Source organism: Catharus ustulatus, chromosome 30, assembly GCF_009819885.2.
Source record: "Catharus ustulatus isolate bCatUst1 chromosome 30, bCatUst1.pri.v2, whole genome shotgun sequence".
In the NCBI taxonomy this organism is placed as follows: Eukaryota; Metazoa; Chordata; class Aves; order Passeriformes; family Turdidae; genus Catharus; species Catharus ustulatus.
Window position 1 is genome coordinate 3,354,475 of NC_046250.1, and position 18,833 is coordinate 3,373,307.

At 49.6% G+C, this 18,833-nt stretch overlaps 2 protein-coding genes across 2 annotated transcripts; both read left to right on the forward strand.

The window, feature by feature from the left end:
- The first annotated feature begins 7,367 nt into the window (after positions 1–7,367).
- Positions 7,368–8,705, forward strand: LOC117008663 (keratin-associated protein 5-5-like). The gene is made up of 2 exons (XM_033082635.1): positions 7,368–7,520; positions 8,055–8,705. Exons 1-2 carry the CDS (start codon positions 7,368–7,370, stop codon positions 8,703–8,705), a joined length of 804 nt encoding a protein of 267 aa, XP_032938526.1.
- A 5,175-nt stretch (positions 8,706–13,880) lies between these two features.
- Positions 13,881–18,833, forward strand: LOC117008664 (keratin-associated protein 10-1-like). Its single transcript, XM_033082636.1, has 3 exons — positions 13,881–14,106; positions 14,224–14,255; positions 18,600–18,833. The coding sequence occupies exons 1-3, from the start codon at positions 13,881–13,883 to the stop codon at positions 18,831–18,833; spliced, it is 492 nt and encodes a 163-aa protein (XP_032938527.1).

The following is an 18,833-nucleotide window of genomic DNA, read 5'->3' on the forward strand; positions in this document are numbered from 1 at the left end:
CCCAGTTTGGGAGATTTTCCCTTCCCAGGCAATGAATTGCTCGAATTTGCCACATTTTCCCAGTTGATATTTTAATCCCAGTTTACATCTTCTTACATTTTTTTCCAGTTCCACTTTCTTACATTTAAAACTCTGAGTAAAACAGAGTTTTAGCTGCAGTTTTAGTGCCCAAACTTCCACCAGCAGTGACAAAACCCAAACTCCAGCTCCTCTGAATCCTCTGGTGTGAGGTCAGCCGAAAAAAACGTGAGAAGGACAGAGGAACCAAGGAAGGGGAAAATTCAACATCCTCAAACCTCGTGCAGAGCTCAGGGTCAGATGTTTTTTCTCGGATCCTATGCGTTAATCATCCATGGAAAAACCTGATGGGATCATCCCAGTTGAGGGACACGTGAAGACTCAGGAACATTTTTCCTCCTTGGAGGAGATCTCACTGGATTTTCCAGAGTTGTGCCATCCCCAGGAATTGCAGTTCGGTGATCCCATTTCCTCTTGGCACCGGGCAGGGGAATTAAAACCCTGAGCTGTCACCAAACCCTGAGCTGTCACCTGCGCCCAACGGGAGCGGGAGTCAGCGCTTCCGAGACCTTTCCTGATGCAATCCCAGCTCGTCCTCATCCCTAATTAACACATCAGTGTCATTCTGCAGGAAATGGGAGAGCCTTCCAAAAATCCCTGAGTTAGGAATCCCAGCGGGGCCCAGTGCGTCACGGAGGGAACACCTCGGACCGGGGGAAGCGCAAACATCGGCGGGATTAATTAAATCTCGGGGTTAATTAAAGTGTCACGGAGAGGAGGAGCGCAAAGAATCTCAGCAGGGTATAAAAGGTCCCTCAGCCTCGTCCTCCACAACCGCTCTCTGTCGCTTCCAGAAACTTCTCGCTGCAGCTGCAGAGGGTAAGAGAGATTGAGAAATTATTTCATTATTTCTGTTCTTGCTGGTGGAGAGGAAAACTCCACCGCGGGGTTTTTATGGAGCTGGGATTTTTAGGGAAGAGCTGAGGGGTGGGGAATGGCAGGTGGAGGGATTCCCAACAAGGATTCCCAACAAGGATTCCCAAAAAGGATTCCCTAAAAGGATTCCCTCCAAGAATTCCCAAAAATAATTCTCCCTAAGGATTCCCAAAAAGGATTCCCTCCAAGAATTCCCAAAAATAATTCTCCCCAAGGATTCCCAACAAGGATGATCAAAAAGGATTCCCCCCAAGGATTTCCCCCAAGGATTCCCCGCAAGGATTCTCCCCAAGGATTCTCCTCAATGACTCCCTCCAAGAATTCCCAACAAGGATTCCTACAAAGGGTTCCCAAAAACGATTCTCCCCAAGGATTCCAAACAAGGATTGTCCCCAAGAATTCCCAACAAGGATTGTCCCCAAGAATTCCCAACAGGAATTCCCCCCAAGGATTCCCAACAAGGATTGTCCCCAAGAATTCCCAACAAGAATTCCCAACAGGAATTCCCTTCAAGAATTCCCCCCAAGGATTCCAGGGGAAGGTGCAGCCCCTGGAGGGATCCTGGGGTGACACAAACTCTGCTGGAATTGGGGTTGGGTTCCATTTGGCTCACGGGAGCTGATTTCACACCCCCAATTCCCAGAGCCTGCCCAGCAGATCCAGGCGGGATCCAGCAGCTGCTGGGTCTGGATTAAAGGTGAAAAAAGGAGAAACAGGTGAAAAAAGGGGAGAATCAGCTCAGGGGAGATCTCAGGAAAAATGTACTAAATAGAAATATATTAAATACACTACAAAGAAAATGCTGGGGATGTAAGAAATTAATCAGAGCCTGCTCTCACATTGATCCCTCACTCCAAACAGCTCCGCCAGAACTCCAGGATGTGCTCCCGTGGATCCTGCCATGACTATGAGTCCTCCTGCCACGGCTCCCGCTCCTCCTGCCACGACTCGGGGTCCTCGTGCCACTACAGCATCCAGAGGCAGCCTGTGCAGAAGTTCAGCTACGTGACACCCTGTTGCCCCCCAGTGCAGCGTTACTGCCCTCCAGTGCAGCGTTACTGCCCCCCAGTGCAGCGTTACTGCCCCCCAATGCAGGTTTATTGCCCCCCAGTCTGCCCCCAGGTCACCAAGAACATCTGCAAACTGCCCACGTACCCCAAATTCTGAGGGCACGACCCAGGACCGGATCGGCACCTCTGGTTCATCCCAGCTCTTGCTTTGTCCCTTCTGTCCAAGCCAAGCCTTGCAAAACCAGAGGTGATGCAGTTTTAGGATGAAATCTCTGGGTTTAAGGAGCTCTGTGCTGTTTTGTCTCTCCTCTGCCAGTGCTGGGAATGATTCGCTTCTTGCTCTGCTGCTTCGTCCTCCAGCAAGACAATAAAAATGGTGTTTCAGGTTGACCTAAGAGTGCTGGATGTTCTCATTAAATCGACTGGATCGATGGGTGAGGGGGACACTGAGGGGCTGGGGGGTGGCCAGGGAAGGGGATGGAGAAATCCAGAGGGAGATGGGAGCACTCAGCCCAGACAAAAGGAGGCTCAGGTTGGAATCAGGAGGAATTTCCACCTGGAAAGGGGGGTCAGGGCTTGGCAGGGGCTGTCCAGGGAGGGTTGGAGGTGTCCAAGGAATTCCTGGATCAGGCACAGCTTGGATTTTAGACCTCTTTTCTCTGGGATTCCATGCTGGTCCAGCGGCATCTCTGGTTTTTTTGTGGGTTTGGAATCAAAATGCAATCCCTGGAGCCGGAGGGAGGTCAAGGAAATGTGAAATCCGTGGAAAACCCCTGGGGGGCCAGGAGGAGCACACAGGGGGAAACAAATCCTTGCCCTGGGCTCTGCAGATGTTGGGGGTTCGGGTTTCCCCCTGACCTGTGTGCTCATGTTTTCCCCACGTGTTCCTCCTTTTATCTCCTGCTATTTTTGGGACCAAAACAAAACCAGTTCCTGCCGGGTTTGGAGTGTGGAGCAACCTCAATTAACCAGTTTTCTGCACTGTAAAAGAAGAGAAGGTTTTCCCGCCGTGATTCATCACTCATCACCCATCCCCGGCGTGGGAAAGAGCCCTGAGTGCTGCAACAGCCACTAAATGAGTAGTTGGTCAATAAACAATTGGAATTAGCGATTTATAGGTTCTGGGGGAAATGCTCATTAGGGAGGAATGGGTTAAAAAGGAAAAGTTGCAACCGGGACGGGGAGCAGTGGATGATTCACCTGCCTGGGGGTTCCTGCTGAAACATGAGCCTAAAAAAAAAAAATAAATTTTCTTACTCATTCCTGCCCTTCTTGCAGGTGGGAATTGGGCTCCTGAGGTTTTTGTGGGCACAGGTTTGGTTTTCCGGCAAAAACTTTTGCTTCCCCCACGCTGCCCCAGCTTCCAACTTCCTCCTCTGTCATCGACCATGGTTTTATTTCCTTTTCCAAATCCACAGAAGATCATAAAGTCGATAAGGAGCCCATTCCCTGTGGATCCAGGCTGGGAATGTTGGGAATGTTGAGCCTGTGGAGACTCCAGAGCTTCTCCCAGGATTTCCAGGGGCTCCAGGGAAACTGGAGAGGGATTTTTTCCTCAGGAACTTCGGGGAATTATTCCAGCGTGATGGAGAGGAGTTTTAGGTGGGATAAAAAGAAGAAATTGTTCCATGTGAGGGTAGGGAGGCCTTGTGGAGTCATAAACATTTGGCAAGAGAAATCCAGGCGGTCCAAAGGGAATTTCTGTCCAATAACGACACAGAGGATTCCACAACTGGGATAAAGTGTGAGGAAACCGCCAGGGATTACCGGGCAGGAATTTGCCTCAGCTCTGTCCTAGCAAGATTTACTTCCCTGCATCTCCAACCCAAAGCTCTGCTCCTCTGGGCGTCCTCCAGAGCCTTTCACTCAAAGCAAAACTCTGAGAAATTTTATGATTTGAATATTGTCCTTTGCAAAAGCGCTGTTGGGTCAATGGCTCCACCTTGGTTTCCACATCCAGCGGTAACAAAGGGGATTTTTTTGGCTGAAAATCCATGATTTTTTTGGCTGAAAATCCATTAGTTTTTTGATGAATCCATGCACCAAACCCATACAAAGTCACCACGACACGGCCCCGTTTTGGCCGAGCTCTCCTCCTTCACCTCCGTGCTCTGCACGTTAAAAATTCCGGAGTTTCCTGTCCCTCTCTGCAGGCTCTGGAATCCCCCGAGCTGCTCAGAACGTCAATCGCTAATTAAGGCACCTGGCTCAAGGTCATTAAGCTGAACCCAACTCGGAACGAAGCTGGAACTGGAACGCTGACCTTGGACTGACCTTGCCTGGAGGAGCGGTGACCTCACCTCACCTTCGAGGCAGGACCAACCCCTGAAATGACGCAGAACTGAGGGGGAACGAGGCACGAGGTTCTGGTGACCCCAAAGTGTCTCCAACATCCCGAACTGGGGGAGCAAACGGAGCCAAAATCCGCCCTCTTTCAGCCCAGCAGGAGTGAGGGGGAATCCCCAGGGATGGGGGGATTCCCCAGGGATGGGGGATCCCCAGCAGGAGCAATCCTTGCCCTGGGGGTGACCTCAGACACCAAATATTTCACCGCGGGGTTTTTCACAGCTCAGGGTCATTCACGACCTGGGGTCACTCAGGGTCATTCAGCCCTGGGGTCACTCAGCTCAGGGTCATTCACAGCCCAGGGTCACTCAGGGTCACTCAACTCGGGGTCATTCACAGCCCAGGGTCACTCAGGGTCACTCAGTCTGGGGTCGCTCAGCCCTGGGGTCACTCACAGCCTGGGGTCACACAGCCTGGGGTCACTCAGAGTCACTCAGTCCTGGGGTCACTCAGCCTGGGGTCACTCAGGGGTCACTCACAGCTAGTGGTCACCCATCTCGGGGTCGCTCAGCCCGGGTCCCGTGAGCTTCCCCTGACCGGACGGAGATCGTTTTTTATAAAGTCACGATTTAATTTGAGATCCTCGAGAGACGCTCAGGACATCCCACGGATGCTTTTATGCAAAACAGATATTAGCATCCCTCATTAATGACTGATCACACGATCATTAGCATCAGCACTAATGAGTTTTTCCAGAATTAACATCCGTGGGTGGCTCTTCCATTACTCCAGGGCATCTTGGAATCTGAAAAGAATCGAACAGGAATTTTGCAGATCGAGTTCTGCCGAGCGTAAACAAGGATGCAAAACTTCCAGAGTGGTTTTGCATTTTGCATTTATTTAAATACATTGGAGAGGAATTGGGAAAGAAACGCCGGCTTCGATTTGACCCGACTTTCCAAAACCAATCCCAAATTTCCAAAACCAATCCTGAATTTCCAAAATCAATCCCAAATTTCCAAAATCAATCCTTAATTTCCAAAACCGATCCCGAATTTCCAAAACCAATCCCGAATTTCCAATTTGCAGTGACAAATATTGGCCACTCTCTTGAATGTTTTCAGTCACTCCGACTTTTCTGTCACGTATAAAATTCTCTGAATTTTATCATTTACCGTATTCACACAATTTTTCATAAATAATTTTGCATTTCCTACCCCCGCTCACAGGTCAGCCATATGTTAAAATTTTTCTTTGCTACCCTGTAATATTTAAATTGTTCTTTTACTTTTTGGAGGTTTCAGGTTGAGTACAATTTTTTTTTTTTCTTTAGAAAGATGAACTTCTGTTCCATTCTCTGTTGAACGTTTCATTGAGTAAGCAATCCTATAAAAAACAATTTTTTTTTGCTAATTTATCCTCACATAATGCCAAGATCTCTAAAACCACCCCAGGAGGGGTTTGCCCTTCTGGTGGCCCCAGAAAAGGATTTTTGGTTCCACCATTCCTTTAATTCTATTTTAAAAATCATATCAAGGAGCAACCGACGTCCAGAAGCTTCTGGAATCAATCTTAATTAGGATTTTTATGCCAATTAATCACCTCCACGCAGCAGCCTCGCCACATGCAAAGTGAGCAGAAAACAACCCCTCCGAGCATCCCACAAGAATTAACTGGACATTAAAAAATTGTAAAAAATTCACACGACAAATTGGTAACGACCCAAAATTGAGGGGTTGGTCAAAAGCCACGGGGCAAAGACCAAACGCACGCGGGGTGAATAAGAACAGGCTTGGTGCGTAAATCACGGATTGCTGGGGGGTACCTCATGTCCGGCAGGACAGCCCTGACCTCAATAAAAGCTGCCCTGGTGCCTCTGCTCCTCACACACCTCCAGCTCGCAGAAGAACGGTGAGTGGATCCTTCCAGGACCTTCAGGTCTGATCTGGTGGTGGGTGAGCAATGAGCTGGGCTTTGGGCCTGAGTTCTGATGAGTTGGGCTTTGTGCCTGAGTTCCCATGAGCTGGGCTTTGGGCCTGAGCTCCCATGAGCTGGGCGTTGTGCTTGAGCTCCCATGAACTGGGCATTGGGCTGGGTGGGGCTCTAAGGGTGACTTTTGTCGCGGATTGTTCCTGGTTCCGTGGGTTTGGGGTTCTGTGGGTTTGGGATTCCATGATTTTGGGATGCTATGGGTTTTTAATTCCATGGGTTTGGGATTCCATGTTTTTTTGATTCCACGTTGTGATTCCATGGAGTTTTGATTCCATGGGGTTTTGGTTCCGTGGCTTTGGGTTTCCATGGCTTTGGGATTCCATGGCTTTGGGATTCCATGGGTTTTTGATTCTGTGGGGTTTGGGGTTCCATGCTTTGGGACTCTATGGGTTTTTAAGTCCATGGGTTTTTGATTCCATGGGTTTTTGATTCCATGGCTTTGGGATTCCATGATTTTGAGATTTCATGGGTTTTTAATTCCATGGGGTTTTTGATTCCATGGGTTTTTGATTCCATGGCTTTGGGATTCCATGGCTTTGAGATTCCATGGGGTTTTTATTCCATGACTTTTTAATTCCATGGCTTTGGAATTCCATGTTGTGATTCCACGGCTTTGTGATTCCAAGGTTTTACGATTCCATGGTTTCAGTGCTCCATGGTTTCTGTGCTCCATGGTTTTAGTGTTCCATGGTTTCAATGTTCCATGGTTTCAGTGTTCCATGGTTTTAGTGTTCCATGGATTTAGTGTTCCATGGTTTCAGTGCTCCATGGTTTCAGTGCTCCATAGTTTCAGTTTCCACAATCCGCAACTCTCTCAAACCCAGAGGTTTCTGGCACTGTTGAATCTGTTGCCTCTTGGAGAAGGTGGAGAGAGTACAGTGGGAAATGAGCTGATCAGGGTGGAAATCCAGGGAGGGAATGTCCTGGATGAACCCAGCTTGGGCAGCCCCCAGGAGAGTTCAAATCCCTCTGGGACAGATCCCAGGGGGTTCCATTCCCGCCAGGATCTCGGGTTCCCAACTCAAGACAAAGCAGAGTGGGGCATGACCAAACACAGGCTCAATCTCCAAGCCTTTTGTGTTCCAGGTACTCGCTCCAGCCACCCCTCACTCCTCTCCCAACACCATGTGCTCCACTGGATGCTGTTCCACGGGATGCTGCTCTGTCGTGAAGAGCAAGACCGTGTGCTGCACCCCCTGCAAGACCGTGTGCTGCAGCCCATGCAAGAGCGTGTGCTGCAGCCCATGCAAGACTGTATGCTGCAGCCCCTGCAAGACTGTGTGTTGCAGCCCCTGCAAGAGCGTGAGCTGCTCCCCATGCCAGCAGTCCTGCTGCTGCGACCCCTGCCAGAAAACTGTGTGCTGTGATCCATGCCAGTCCTGCTGCGATCCATGCCAGAAAACCGTGTGCTGTGACCCCTGTCAGTCCTGCTGTGATCCATGCCAGAAGCCTTGCTGTGATCCATGCCAGTCCTGCTGTGATCCGTGCCAGAAGCCCTGCTGTGACCCATGCCAGTCCTGCTGTGACCCATGCCAGAAACCCTGCTGTGATCCATGCCAGTCCTGCTGTGACCCATGCCAGAAACCCTGCTGTGATCCGTGCCAGTCCTGCTGTGACCCGTGCCAGAAGCCATGCTGTGACCCCTGCCAGACTGTGTGCTGTGACCCATGCCAGAAGCCTTGCTGTGACCCGTGCCAGTCCTGCTGCAACCCATGCCAGACTGTGTGCTGTGACCCGTGCCAGAAACCCTGCTGTGACCCATGCCAGAAGCCTTGCTGTGACCCCTGCCAGTCCTGCTGCAACCCATGCCAGACTGTGTGCTGTGATCCATGCCAGAAGCCTTGCTGTGACCCGTGCCAGTCCTGCTGTGACCCATGCCAGAAGCCTTGCTGTGACCCATGCCAGAAACCATGCTGTGACCCGTGCCAGACTGTGTGCTGCGACCCATGCCAGAAGCCTTGCTGCGACCCATGCCAGTCCTGCTGTGATCCATGCCAGAAGCCTTGCTGTGATCCATGCCAGACTGTGTGCTGTGACCCGTGCCAGAAGCCCTGCTGTGATCCATGCCAGTCCTGCTGTGACCCGTGCCAGAAGCCTTGCTGCGACCCATGCCAGTCCTGTTGCGACCCGTGCCAGAAGCCCTGCTGTGATCCATGCCAGTCCTGCTGCGACCCGTGCCAGAAGCCCTGCTGTGATCCGTGCCAGTCCTGCTGTGATCCATGCCAGAAGCCTTGCTGTGATCCGTGCCAGTCCTGCTGTGACCCATGCCAGTCCTGCTGCGACCCGTGCCAGCAGTCCGTGTGCTGCGCCCAGGTGTGCCAGAAGTCGGTGTGCTGCGTGCCCCGGCCCTGCTGCAGCCCGTGCGTGGTGAAGAAGCCCGTGGTGGTTTGCTGCACCCCCGTGAGGAGGATCTGCACCCCCTGCATCCCCATCCAGCAGTGCTGCATCAAGAAGAGCTGCTGAAGTGGAAAGCTGCTCCTCTGCTGCTGCTTCTCATCCTGATGGAGCCCATTCTCTGCAATTTTCTTCTTCTTGTCAAACCTCTTTCTGTCCTTTACTTCCCGACTGTTTTAATTATTGACTGTCTAGAGTAGCCTAGAATTTATCAGAATTTATCAGAATTTATCAGAATTTATCAGAATTTATTTATTAGATATTAGCAAGGTGTTCATTCTCCTCTGGTGTTTGGGAAGCCTCTGGTGGTGCTGTGATCACTCTTCCTCTCTTGTAGACAATAAAATTTAGCATTAAGCAAAAACACAACGTTTGGTCTTTTGGTGGTTCTTACATGCCTTTGTGCTCCTTTTGTCACTTTGCCCAGAATTTGTCACCTTGTCCAGGGTTTGTCACCTTGATCAGGGTTTGTCACTCTGCCCAGAGTTTGTTGCTTTGCCCAGAATTTGTCACTTTGCCCAGGGTTTGTCACCTTGACCAGGATTTGTCACCTTGATCACAATTTGTCACCTTGTCGAGTATTTGTCGCCTTGATCAGGGTCTGTCACCTTGACCAGAATTTGTCACCTTGATCACGATTTGTCACCTTGATCAGGGTTTGTCACCTTGACCAGGATTTGTCACCTTGCCCAGAATTTGTCACCTTGATCAGGGTTTGTCACTCTGCCCAGAGTTTGTTGCTTTGCCCAGGGTTTGTCACCTTGACCAGGATTTGTCACCTTGATCAGGGTCTGTCACCTTGCCCAGGATTTGTCACCTTGCCCAGAATTTGTCACCTTGACCAGAGTTTGTCACCTTGACCAGGATTTGTCACCTTGACCAGAATTTGTCACCTTGACCAGAGTTTGTCACCTTGACCAGGATTTGTCACCTTGACCAGAATTTGTCACCTTGCCCAGAATTTGTCACCTTGACCAGGGTTTGTCACCTTGATCAGGGTCTGTCACCTTGCCCAGGATTTGTCACCTTGACCAGAATTTGTCACCTTAATCAGGGTTTGTCACCTTGCCCAGAGTTTGTCACCTTGATCAGGATTTGTCACCTTGCCCAGAATTTGTCACTTTGCCCAGGGTTTGTCACCTTGATCAGGGTCTGTCACCTTGACCAGAATTTGTCACTTTGCCCAGGGTTTGTCACCTTGCCCAGAGTTTGTCACCTTGCCCACGATTTGCCACCTTGCCCAGAGTTTGTCCTCGTTCCAGACCCCTCACAGTGTCCCAGGCCAGCTGGATTTGGGGTTTGGAGCAGCCTGGGACAGTGGGAGGTGTCTCGTGGCCAGGGCAGGAACGGGATGAGTTTTAAATCCTTTCCGACCCAAACCATTCCTTGATCCCTCCCAATAATTCACCTCACTCAGATTTTGCAGCAAAGATGAAAACTGCAGTAATTAAAACTCAAAACCTGAAAACACAAATCAGACACTCCTGGGATATCCCAACTTGGGAAGGATCCACCAGGATCATGGAATCCAAGCCCTGCTCCTCCACAGAAACCCAAAATCCCACCCTGGGCATCCCTGGCAGCTCTGAGGGGATGTGGAGAGTGCCCAGTACCCTCTGGAGAAAGAACTTTCCAGAAATATCCAACCTAGACCCGGCTCCAGCCCTTCCTGGGCTCCTGTCCCCAGTCCCAGGGCAGAGATCGGAGCTGAGGAAATTGAGAAATTCACTCACATTCCCAGAGGAATTCACTCACATTCCCAGAGGAATTCACTCATATTCCCAGGGGAATTCGCTCACATTCCCAGGGGAATTCGCTCACATTTCCCTGGGAATTCATTCACATTCCCAGAGGAATTCGCTCACATTCCAAGAGGAATTCACTCACATTCCAAGAGGAATTCAGTCACATTCCATGAAGAATTCGCCCACATTCCATGAGGAATTCGCTCACATTCCATGAGGAATTCACTCACATTCCCAGAGGAATTCGCTCACATTCCCAGAAGAATTCGCTCACATTCCCAGAGAAATTCACTCACATTCCCAAAGGAATTCACTCACATTCCCAGAGAAATTCACTCACATTCCCAGAGGAATTTATTCACATTCCCAAAGGAATTCACTACTCACTGAACAGCAGGCAGCATCTTCTTCCCACCACCATCTTCCTGAAAGAAAATCTCAGAAACCCGCTGAAATCGGGATTTTTACGGGAGCAGAGTGTTTCCCCCGCGCGTTCCTGGATTACGAGCCCGGGAATGAAACCCGAGCTTGGCATCCAGCTCAAAAACCTCATTCCTGAAATAACAAACACGTGAGTCAACGAAACCTTCCCTGCCCAGCCGGGACTTTCTTTGCTATTAAAATTCAGGACTCGGCTGGGAATTGCAGGTCTGGAGAAAACGCCTGCAGCTCTGACTTGGTTCGCTTCCTCCGACCTTCACAGGCGACATCTGCGTTAAAATCTTCTTCTCTGCATTAAAGTCTTCTTCTCTGCATTAAAATAATCTTCTCTACATTAAAATAGTTTTCTCTGCATTAAAATATTCTTCTCTGTATTGCAATCTTCTCTGCATTAAAATATTTTTCTCTGAATTAAAATCTTCTCGATGTGTTTGACTATTCTGGGATCATCGCCTGGGTCTGGACGAGGATTTTTATTTGTTTTAAAGGTTTTGGGTTTTTTGGGTTTTGGGGGTTTTTGGGTTTTTTTATTTCATATCAGAACGTTTTATAAAATGCTCCCAGTTCAGGAAATCTTGTGAATGTTCGTTTTGGTTTTGGATCACAGTCATGGAATGGCTTTGGGTTGGAAAGGATGGGTTAAATGGGTTGAAATGGGTTAAAATGGGTTAAATGGGTTAAAATGTGTTAAAATGTGTTAAAATTGGTTAAGATGGGTTAAAATCCATGAACAGGGACACCTCCAGCAAGACCAGAGCTCACTGGACATTGGAAAAGCTGCAGGAATAAATTCAGGAACTCAAACTCACAGAACCACCAAGAAAGTTCCCAAAAAAATCCCAGGACGGGACATGGCCCCTAAAAGGAATTTTGAGGAGGTTTTTTCTGTCCCGAGTGTGGGTTAAGCGGAACTGAACTGGGAAAATGCTGCACTGGGAGTGGTGGGGTGGTTCAGAAGGGACGGGTTTAGATGGGATTTGGGGATTTTGGGAAGAAATCCTTCCCTGTGAGGTTGTCCCATCCCTGGAAATTCCCCAGGCCAGGTTGGATGGGGCTTGGAGCAACCTGGGACAGGGGAAGGTGTCTCTGCCCATCCTGAGGGGTTGGGCTGGGTGATCTTTGGGGTTTCTTCCAACCCAAACCATCCCAAATTTCCACGGCTCCAACGCCGGGATCATCTCGACCAACAGCACAACAATAAAGCCCGATAAAAATGCCATGAACGCTTGATTCAGGGGAGATGTTTGAGGTTTTACACAAGGAGGACGTTGCTTCCTCTTGGTGATTACTGGGTGACCAAAACAATGCTCCCCTGGGGACAATTCCAGGGAATTGTCGGCTCCGGAAGGGACACACGAGGCAGGAGGGGATGGTCACATCCTGGAAAGGCAGATCCTGTTCCAGTCACCGGTGATCAGCTGCCACCACGTCAGCCTCACCCTCAGAGCCTCCTGGATGTGGTGGATTCCTCTTCTGACCAGGAATTGGTGCTGCCTCAGCAGCCTGGAATTCCCAGTTTTTTACCTGGAGCGCTGGAATCAGCACCAGCATCCTCTAACGTGGGGTTGTTTTTCCCTGGTTCAGTCCCTCGTGTGAACGCTCAAATGGGGTCACCACAAGCATCCCCAGACTCAGAAACCTTCGGGGTAATCCCAGAAAATGAGATTATTGCAGAAAAAAACCCTGTTTCATTCAGACTCAACCCATCCATTCCATAAAAATCTGAATGATACAACAAAAATTTAAAACACAGCGAGTGTGAGAACCCAGTACCCTCAAGGGAAGCCCAAGAGTGAGGTTGAGAAAGGAGAAATTCCAGCCCAGACTTCGACCACAGAGGCAGGACAAAAGGATCCCCACTGACCAAAAATTTCCACGAAGATCCTGGCCAGGGGCAGAGGGGCCAGCTGGGCAGCGCCAGCCCCGAGTTCCAGGCGTGGTTGTGCCACTGCTGGCTGCCCCCAGGTTCATTGTTCAAGGTCCCTGTGTCCCAAGGTCATTCCTGGGGACACCTCAGAGCTCCCATCAACGCAAATCTGTCCGGAAATTTGCATCTGTTGTTCTAATTACGGGGCACAATTGAGGGGGTGAGCCAAGCTTAAACACAAACAGGCAGAGCTTAACCTGAGGCGCGTGAGGGGTGAGGGAATTGCCGAGGGATGCCTCATTTCCAGGGGAGGAGGCTCTGGAGAGGATAAAAACCTCCCGGGCCCAGGGGTCTGCACTCGCTCATCACCACTGCTCCTCTCCTCCTCCACTGTTCAGCAGGGTGAGTTGGGTTTTGCTGCTGGCCTGCGCTTTGGGACTCTCCTAAGTTGGGTTTTGCTGCTCGTCTGCACTTTGGGATTCTCCTAAGTCAAGTTTTACTGCTTGTCTTGACTTTGGGACTCTCTTAAGATGGGCTTTATGCTTGTCTTTACTTTGGGACTCTGTTAAGATGGGTTTTCTGCTTGTCTTTACTTTGGGACTCTACTAAGTCGGGCTTTGCTGCTTGTCTTCACTTTGGGACTCTGTTAAGTTGAGCTTTGGAACTTGTCTTGACTTTGGGACTCTCTTAGGTTGGGCTTTGCTGCTTCTCTTGACTTTGGGACTCTCCTAAGTTGAGTTTTACTGCTTGTCTTGACTTCGGGACTCTCTGAAGACGGACTTCCTGCTTGTCTTTACTTTGGGACTCTGTTAAGTCAAGTTTTACTGCTTGTCTTCACTTTGGGACTCACTTAAGTCACGCTTTGGTGCTTCTCTTGACTTTGGGACTTTGCTAAGTCGGGCTTTGCTGCTTCTCTTGACTTTGGGCTTCCCCAGGATTTTCTGGGCTGGTTGGTTTGGGACTGGAGATTTGGGATCCCAGCTTGGTTTTGGGGACAGAGATTAGTTCTGGGCTGTGCCCAGGTGGATTCTGTCTGCCAGAACCAGCTCTGGAGTAAAATCCCAGAACCACAGGAGTTTGTGCTGGGATTTAGCACAGTTTGGGATGGATTTGGGGATAAGAATGCTTTGAGAAAAAAAAAAACAAATTTCCCTTTTTCCCTTCCAGCTTTGCCTCCTCTTCCTCACCAAGATGTCCGGGTGCTGCGGCGGCGGCAGTAACTACTCGGTGTGCTGCTACAGCAGCCCCAAGAGCTGCAAGAGGCCGATGTGCTGCAGCCCCATGCAGTGCTGCACGCCCTGCTGCACGCCCTGCTGCATGCCCATGCAGTCCTGCTGCATGCCCATGTCCTGCTGCTACACCATCAGCAGCAACAACGGCGGTTGCTGCGGCGGTGGCAACGGCGGCTGCTGTGGCGGCAACTGAGCCCGGCCTAGTTGATCCCAGCTCGGATGTGGATGTGGATAAACCCCAATTCCTGCTCCTTAGAGACTCCTCTTCTCCTCCTGCCCGCTCCTGTGTGTGTGCCCCGAAGCGAGTTCCTCCCCGCTCTCCGTTTTCCGCTTGGTGTGTGGGATGTCCCGCCCTTTCCATCGTTGTTTCTGCCTGACAAACCCCAATAAAATCTGTAGTTTGTGACCCTGCAACCTCCTGGTGTCGAGTTCTCTGTGATTTGAGATCCTGTAACCCCCTGGTGTCGATCTCTCTGCAGTTTGTGACCCTGCAAACTCCTGGTGTCACGCTCTCTGTCCGCTGGCGAATCCTCGCGGCTTTGTTGGCGCTTTTTGCCTTTTCCCGACGTTTTTTCCCCCAAAATGTTGGGGCTCTCCTCTCTCCCAGGAGTTCACAAAGAGAATCAGGGCATCCCTGGTGGATTCATTCACACTGGGGTTTCTGGGAGCAGTATTTGCCCTCTCAGTATGAAATAAGAGGAGCTGCAGAGGGATTTTTCAGCGGGAGTTGCAGGGACAGGACACAGGGAATGGGGTCGGGGCACAGAGCGGGAATTGAGACTGGATTTGGGAAGAAACCATTCCCTGTGAGGATTTTCCAGGGAATTTCTGGTTCTGCCATCCCTGGAAATGCCCAGGGCCAGGTTGGAACCACCTGGGAGAGTGGAAGGCGTCCCTGGTGGAATAAATCGATTTTTGAGGTCCCTTCCAACCCAAATCAGTCTCTTATTCCATGAAAATAATTCATAAAGTCACGAAAAAACGGGAATGTTTTCAGAATGGACACAGACACACCCTGACTAGGAAAACTCCAAGGGTTCCAGACAGCCAAAAACATCCCCAGGAGCCAGGACAGTCCCTGGGGACAGTCTGACATCGGGACAGACCTGAAATCATAAAACAAAACAATGCTGAGAAATCTCTGCTGCCCTCGAGGCTCAGCTGGGGCTGCACCAAAGCAGAAAAATCAAAATTTTGATTAATTTAATGCCCTTTCCTGACTATGCCTCCACCCTGCTCCAGTCCCTTGGTTATGATCCACGTCCCACTCCCCAAAAATTTTTTGGCCACCTCAATCTCATTTCTCACAGCTGCAGGAAGGAAAATTTCCCTTGGGATGCACCAGGGGAGGGCGTCCCTCTGCTTGTGACCCATCAATTCCTTATAAATTAATAAATGTAAATGAATAAATTGATGGAGGGACACAATTGCTCACAATTCCAAGGAATTTCCCTCGTGCCAGGGAAGCCTGGAAAGAGCTGCTGGCATTTCCTGCGGGTTGAAACGGCTCGAAAATCTCAATCTGCTTCCTCTGAGAGCAAAGCCAGGTCCCTGTCACCATCCTGGGGCTCACCTGGGCTGACCCTGCCTCACCTGGGGCTGCTCCCGGCTCACCTGGGCTGACCCCAGTCCCGAGGATCCCCGAGGATCCCTGAGGATGCCCGGCAGGAGCGCGGAACTGGCCAGGCAGGCTCCACCATCCATCCCCTCATTAGGCAGCTGCTGGGCTGGGAGCTGCAATGTCACACAAATTCCTGCCCAAATTCCTCCCTAAATTCTTTCCCAAATTCCTTCCCAAAATCCTCCCCCAAATTCCTCCTCAAATTCTTCCCCAAAATCCTGCCCAAATTCCTCCTCAAATTCCTCCCCAAATTCCTCCCTGAATTCCTGCCCAGGATTGTTCCTGCCCAGGCTCAGCTGCCCAATGCTCTCCCTCAGCTCCACGTCCCTCCCAGAAAATGGTTTTGTTAAAAACACATTTAAATTTAAAAATGTGTTTAAATTTTTAAATTTAAAACACGGTAAAATTTGAAAGGTTTAATAAAAAGACAATAGGAGCCACACGTAAAGCAAAGGGTTTAGAGCACACATAAATACATTTAAATACATTTCACAATACATTAATTTGTTGCATATTTATAGTTTTTTATGCATAGTTTAACATTTTTTGAGACCTGTTTAGCATGACTACTTTTTGGGTTTGCTTTTTTACAGCATGGGTGTTTTTTGGCTTGTGGTTTTAATTTTCTTTTTATTATTATTTTTTAATTTGGGTGGTGGTCATGGCTTTTTGCAGCCTGTGAGTGTTGATAATTGTCAGCTGCAGGGTTTTAATTACACATTTATTTTAATTAAACGGGTAGTTTAAGCAGACCATCTCTAAAAAACTTATGTCTACATTTTGCTATCAGAAAAAACCTATATTCACACAGAGAAGCTATTTTAGGGGCAGGGAAATGTGGATTTGGGGTCACCCCCTTGTGCAGAGCTGCCCCTTTTTATTTGGAATATAAAAAAATATAAATATAATATAAATATAAAATATAAAATATAAATAAAATATAACTATATAAAATATAAAATATAAAAATGCTGCTGCTCACAAAATTTAATGAATGAAACAAGAACTTCCCAAACCTGGGAGTGTCCAAGGCTGCGGGTGGAGCTCTGAGCATCCTGGACGTGACCTGGGCGATCTTTTAGGACCTTTAAGGTCCTTTCCAACCCAAACCATTCCACAGTTTGGTTTTCCCACTGTCACACAATGTCTTTATCCAGCTATGTGCTGGTTATTTTGCTATAAAACAAATTCTCAGATATTTTTGCTACGTGCAAAGAGACAGAAATAAGACACCTCCATGTTCTTTAGACATGGGAAGATTTTCTCCATCTTAGATTCATGAAAACTATAAAAGCAATTCTTTTGAAGACATTCAGAATGGATACAAAGATAATTACGGCCTCTGAGCTGAGAACTGATCAGCATTTGAGGAGGTGATTGAGGCAGAGATGTCACTCTCATTCTTTCCTGCATTCCTGAAAGGAAGATTCAAGTTTAGACTCCTGGGCTTCCTTGTATCTTCTCTTCTGTAATTTTTTTCTCCTCCTATTGTTTAAATAATAAAATTCAATTTTAAATGAGAAATTAGTGTTCAATATGGTGGATTTGTGCAGAGTCCCATGTGGGTGATGGAGCCCCAGACACCCCAAACACCCCTCGGGTGTAGACAGGAACAAACACCCCCCATTTTCCTGACTTTTTCCCAAATTCAGGTCCTTTCCAACCCAAACCATTCCATGATGGATTTGTACAGACTCATGTGCAGGTGACAGAGCCCCAGACAAACCAAACATCCCCAATCTTCCTGACATTTTCCCACTTTTTCCCAAATTCAGGTCCTTTCCAAACCATTCCAAGATGGATTTGCAGGGAGTCACATGCGGGTGATGGAGCCCCAGACACCCCAAACACCCCAAACATCCCTCACATGCAGCCAGGAACAAACACCCCAAATTTTCCTGACATTTCCCCTCTTTGCCCCAAACTCCTTCCCCGCGGAACGCTCGGTTTCAACCCCGGCACTGATTCAGCACCTGAGTCAACCCCAGCCGTGCAGATCCCGCATTTTTTGGACTCCCTGGCGAGGTTTGTGGGGAGCACAAATTCCTCCAGACCCACGGCAGCCCTTTGATTATCTCCAGGCCAAACCGTGACGAGGCAGAACGAGGGCGGTGATCTCCAGTAATGAGGCGAAATGCAAATTCCAGGCGACACACACGGCTCAAAAATCCGGGTTTGGATGGACAAACATTTGGCTGGGATGGTCCCTGCCTGTCTCACTTCCAGGAGGAAGCGTGGCTAGCGCTATAAAAGCGCTCCGGGCCCAGCTCGCTTCATTCGCTGCTCTCCTCTTCCCTCCACGTCTCCTCACTCTTCAGCAAGGTGAGAATTTCTAACCCTTCCTTCATGGTCCAAAAGGGAATTTGGGGTTTATTACGGCAGATCCAGGATTGTTGGCGGGCTGGGATGGGGTTTGGGCATCGCGGGTTTGGGAATTCTGCATGAGGAGTTACGGGGACGAGCTGGAGACGTTCGGGGAGGCTCACAGCAGGGGAGGGGGATGGAGAATATTCCAGAAGGGCCCAGAGTGAAGCTGCTCTTCCTGAGACCCAGGAATGAGTCCTTGGGCACAGGAAAAACCTGGAGCTGTGCGTTTCACGATTTACAAAAGCACCAGCCCTGACCCCCCAGATGTGAATGAGCCAGGTGTGAATGAGCCCCCAGATGTGAATGATCCCCCAGATGTGAATGAGCCCCAGATGTGAATGAGCCAGGTGTGAATGAGTCCCCAAATGTGAATGATCCCCCAGATGTGAATGAGCCCCAGATGTGAATGAGCCCCCAGATGTGAATGAGCCTCCAGATGTGAATGATCCCCCAGATGTGAATGATCCCCCAGATGTGAATGAGCCCCAGATGTGAATGATCCAGGTGTGAATGATCCCCCAAATGTGAATGAGCCCCAGATGTGAATGAGCCCCAGATGTGAATGATCCAGGTGTGGATGATCCCCCAGATGTGAATGATCCCCCAGATGTGAATGAACGAATGAAGAGAGCTCCAAACCAACCCCAATTAACCAAACCTAACGAACCTGCCTCTCTCTGCCCCTTCCAGCCCCCCACCACCCCCAGGATGCCCAACGGCTGCTGCGGCTGCTGCGGAAGCAACAATTACTCGGTGTGCTGCTACAGCAGCCCCAAGAGCTGCAAGGCCCCGATGAGCTGCTGCCCCGTGCAGTGCTGCACTCCCTGCTGCATGCCCATGCAGTCCTGCTGCATGCCCACGACCTGCTGCTACACCATCAGCAGCAACAACAACGGCTGCTGCGGCGGCTGCTGCGGCAACTGA

What these genes read in the sequence shown, in the direction of transcription:
- LOC117008664 (XM_033082636.1), top strand. Translation starts at nt 13,881, where the DNA reads ATGTCCGGGTGCTGCGGCGGCGGCAGTAACTACTCGGTGTGCTGCTAC. An exon ending in CAACGGCGGCTGCTGTGGCG is followed by an intron (nt 14,107 to 14,223) that starts GCAACTGAGCCC and finishes TGTGCCCCGAAG; the next exon opens with CGAGTTCCTCCCCGCTCTCC. An exon ending in CGCTCTCCGTTTTCCGCTTG is followed by an intron (nt 14,256 to 18,599) that starts GTGTGTGGGATG and finishes TGCCCCTTCCAG; the next exon opens with CCCCCCACCACCCCCAGGAT.
- LOC117008663 (XM_033082635.1), top strand. Translation starts at nt 7,368, where the DNA reads ATGTGCTCCACTGGATGCTGTTCCACGGGATGCTGCTCTGTCGTGAAG. An exon ending in GCTGCAGCCCCTGCAAGACT is followed by an intron (nt 7,521 to 8,054) that starts GTGTGTTGCAGC and finishes AACCCATGCCAG; the next exon opens with ACTGTGTGCTGTGATCCATG.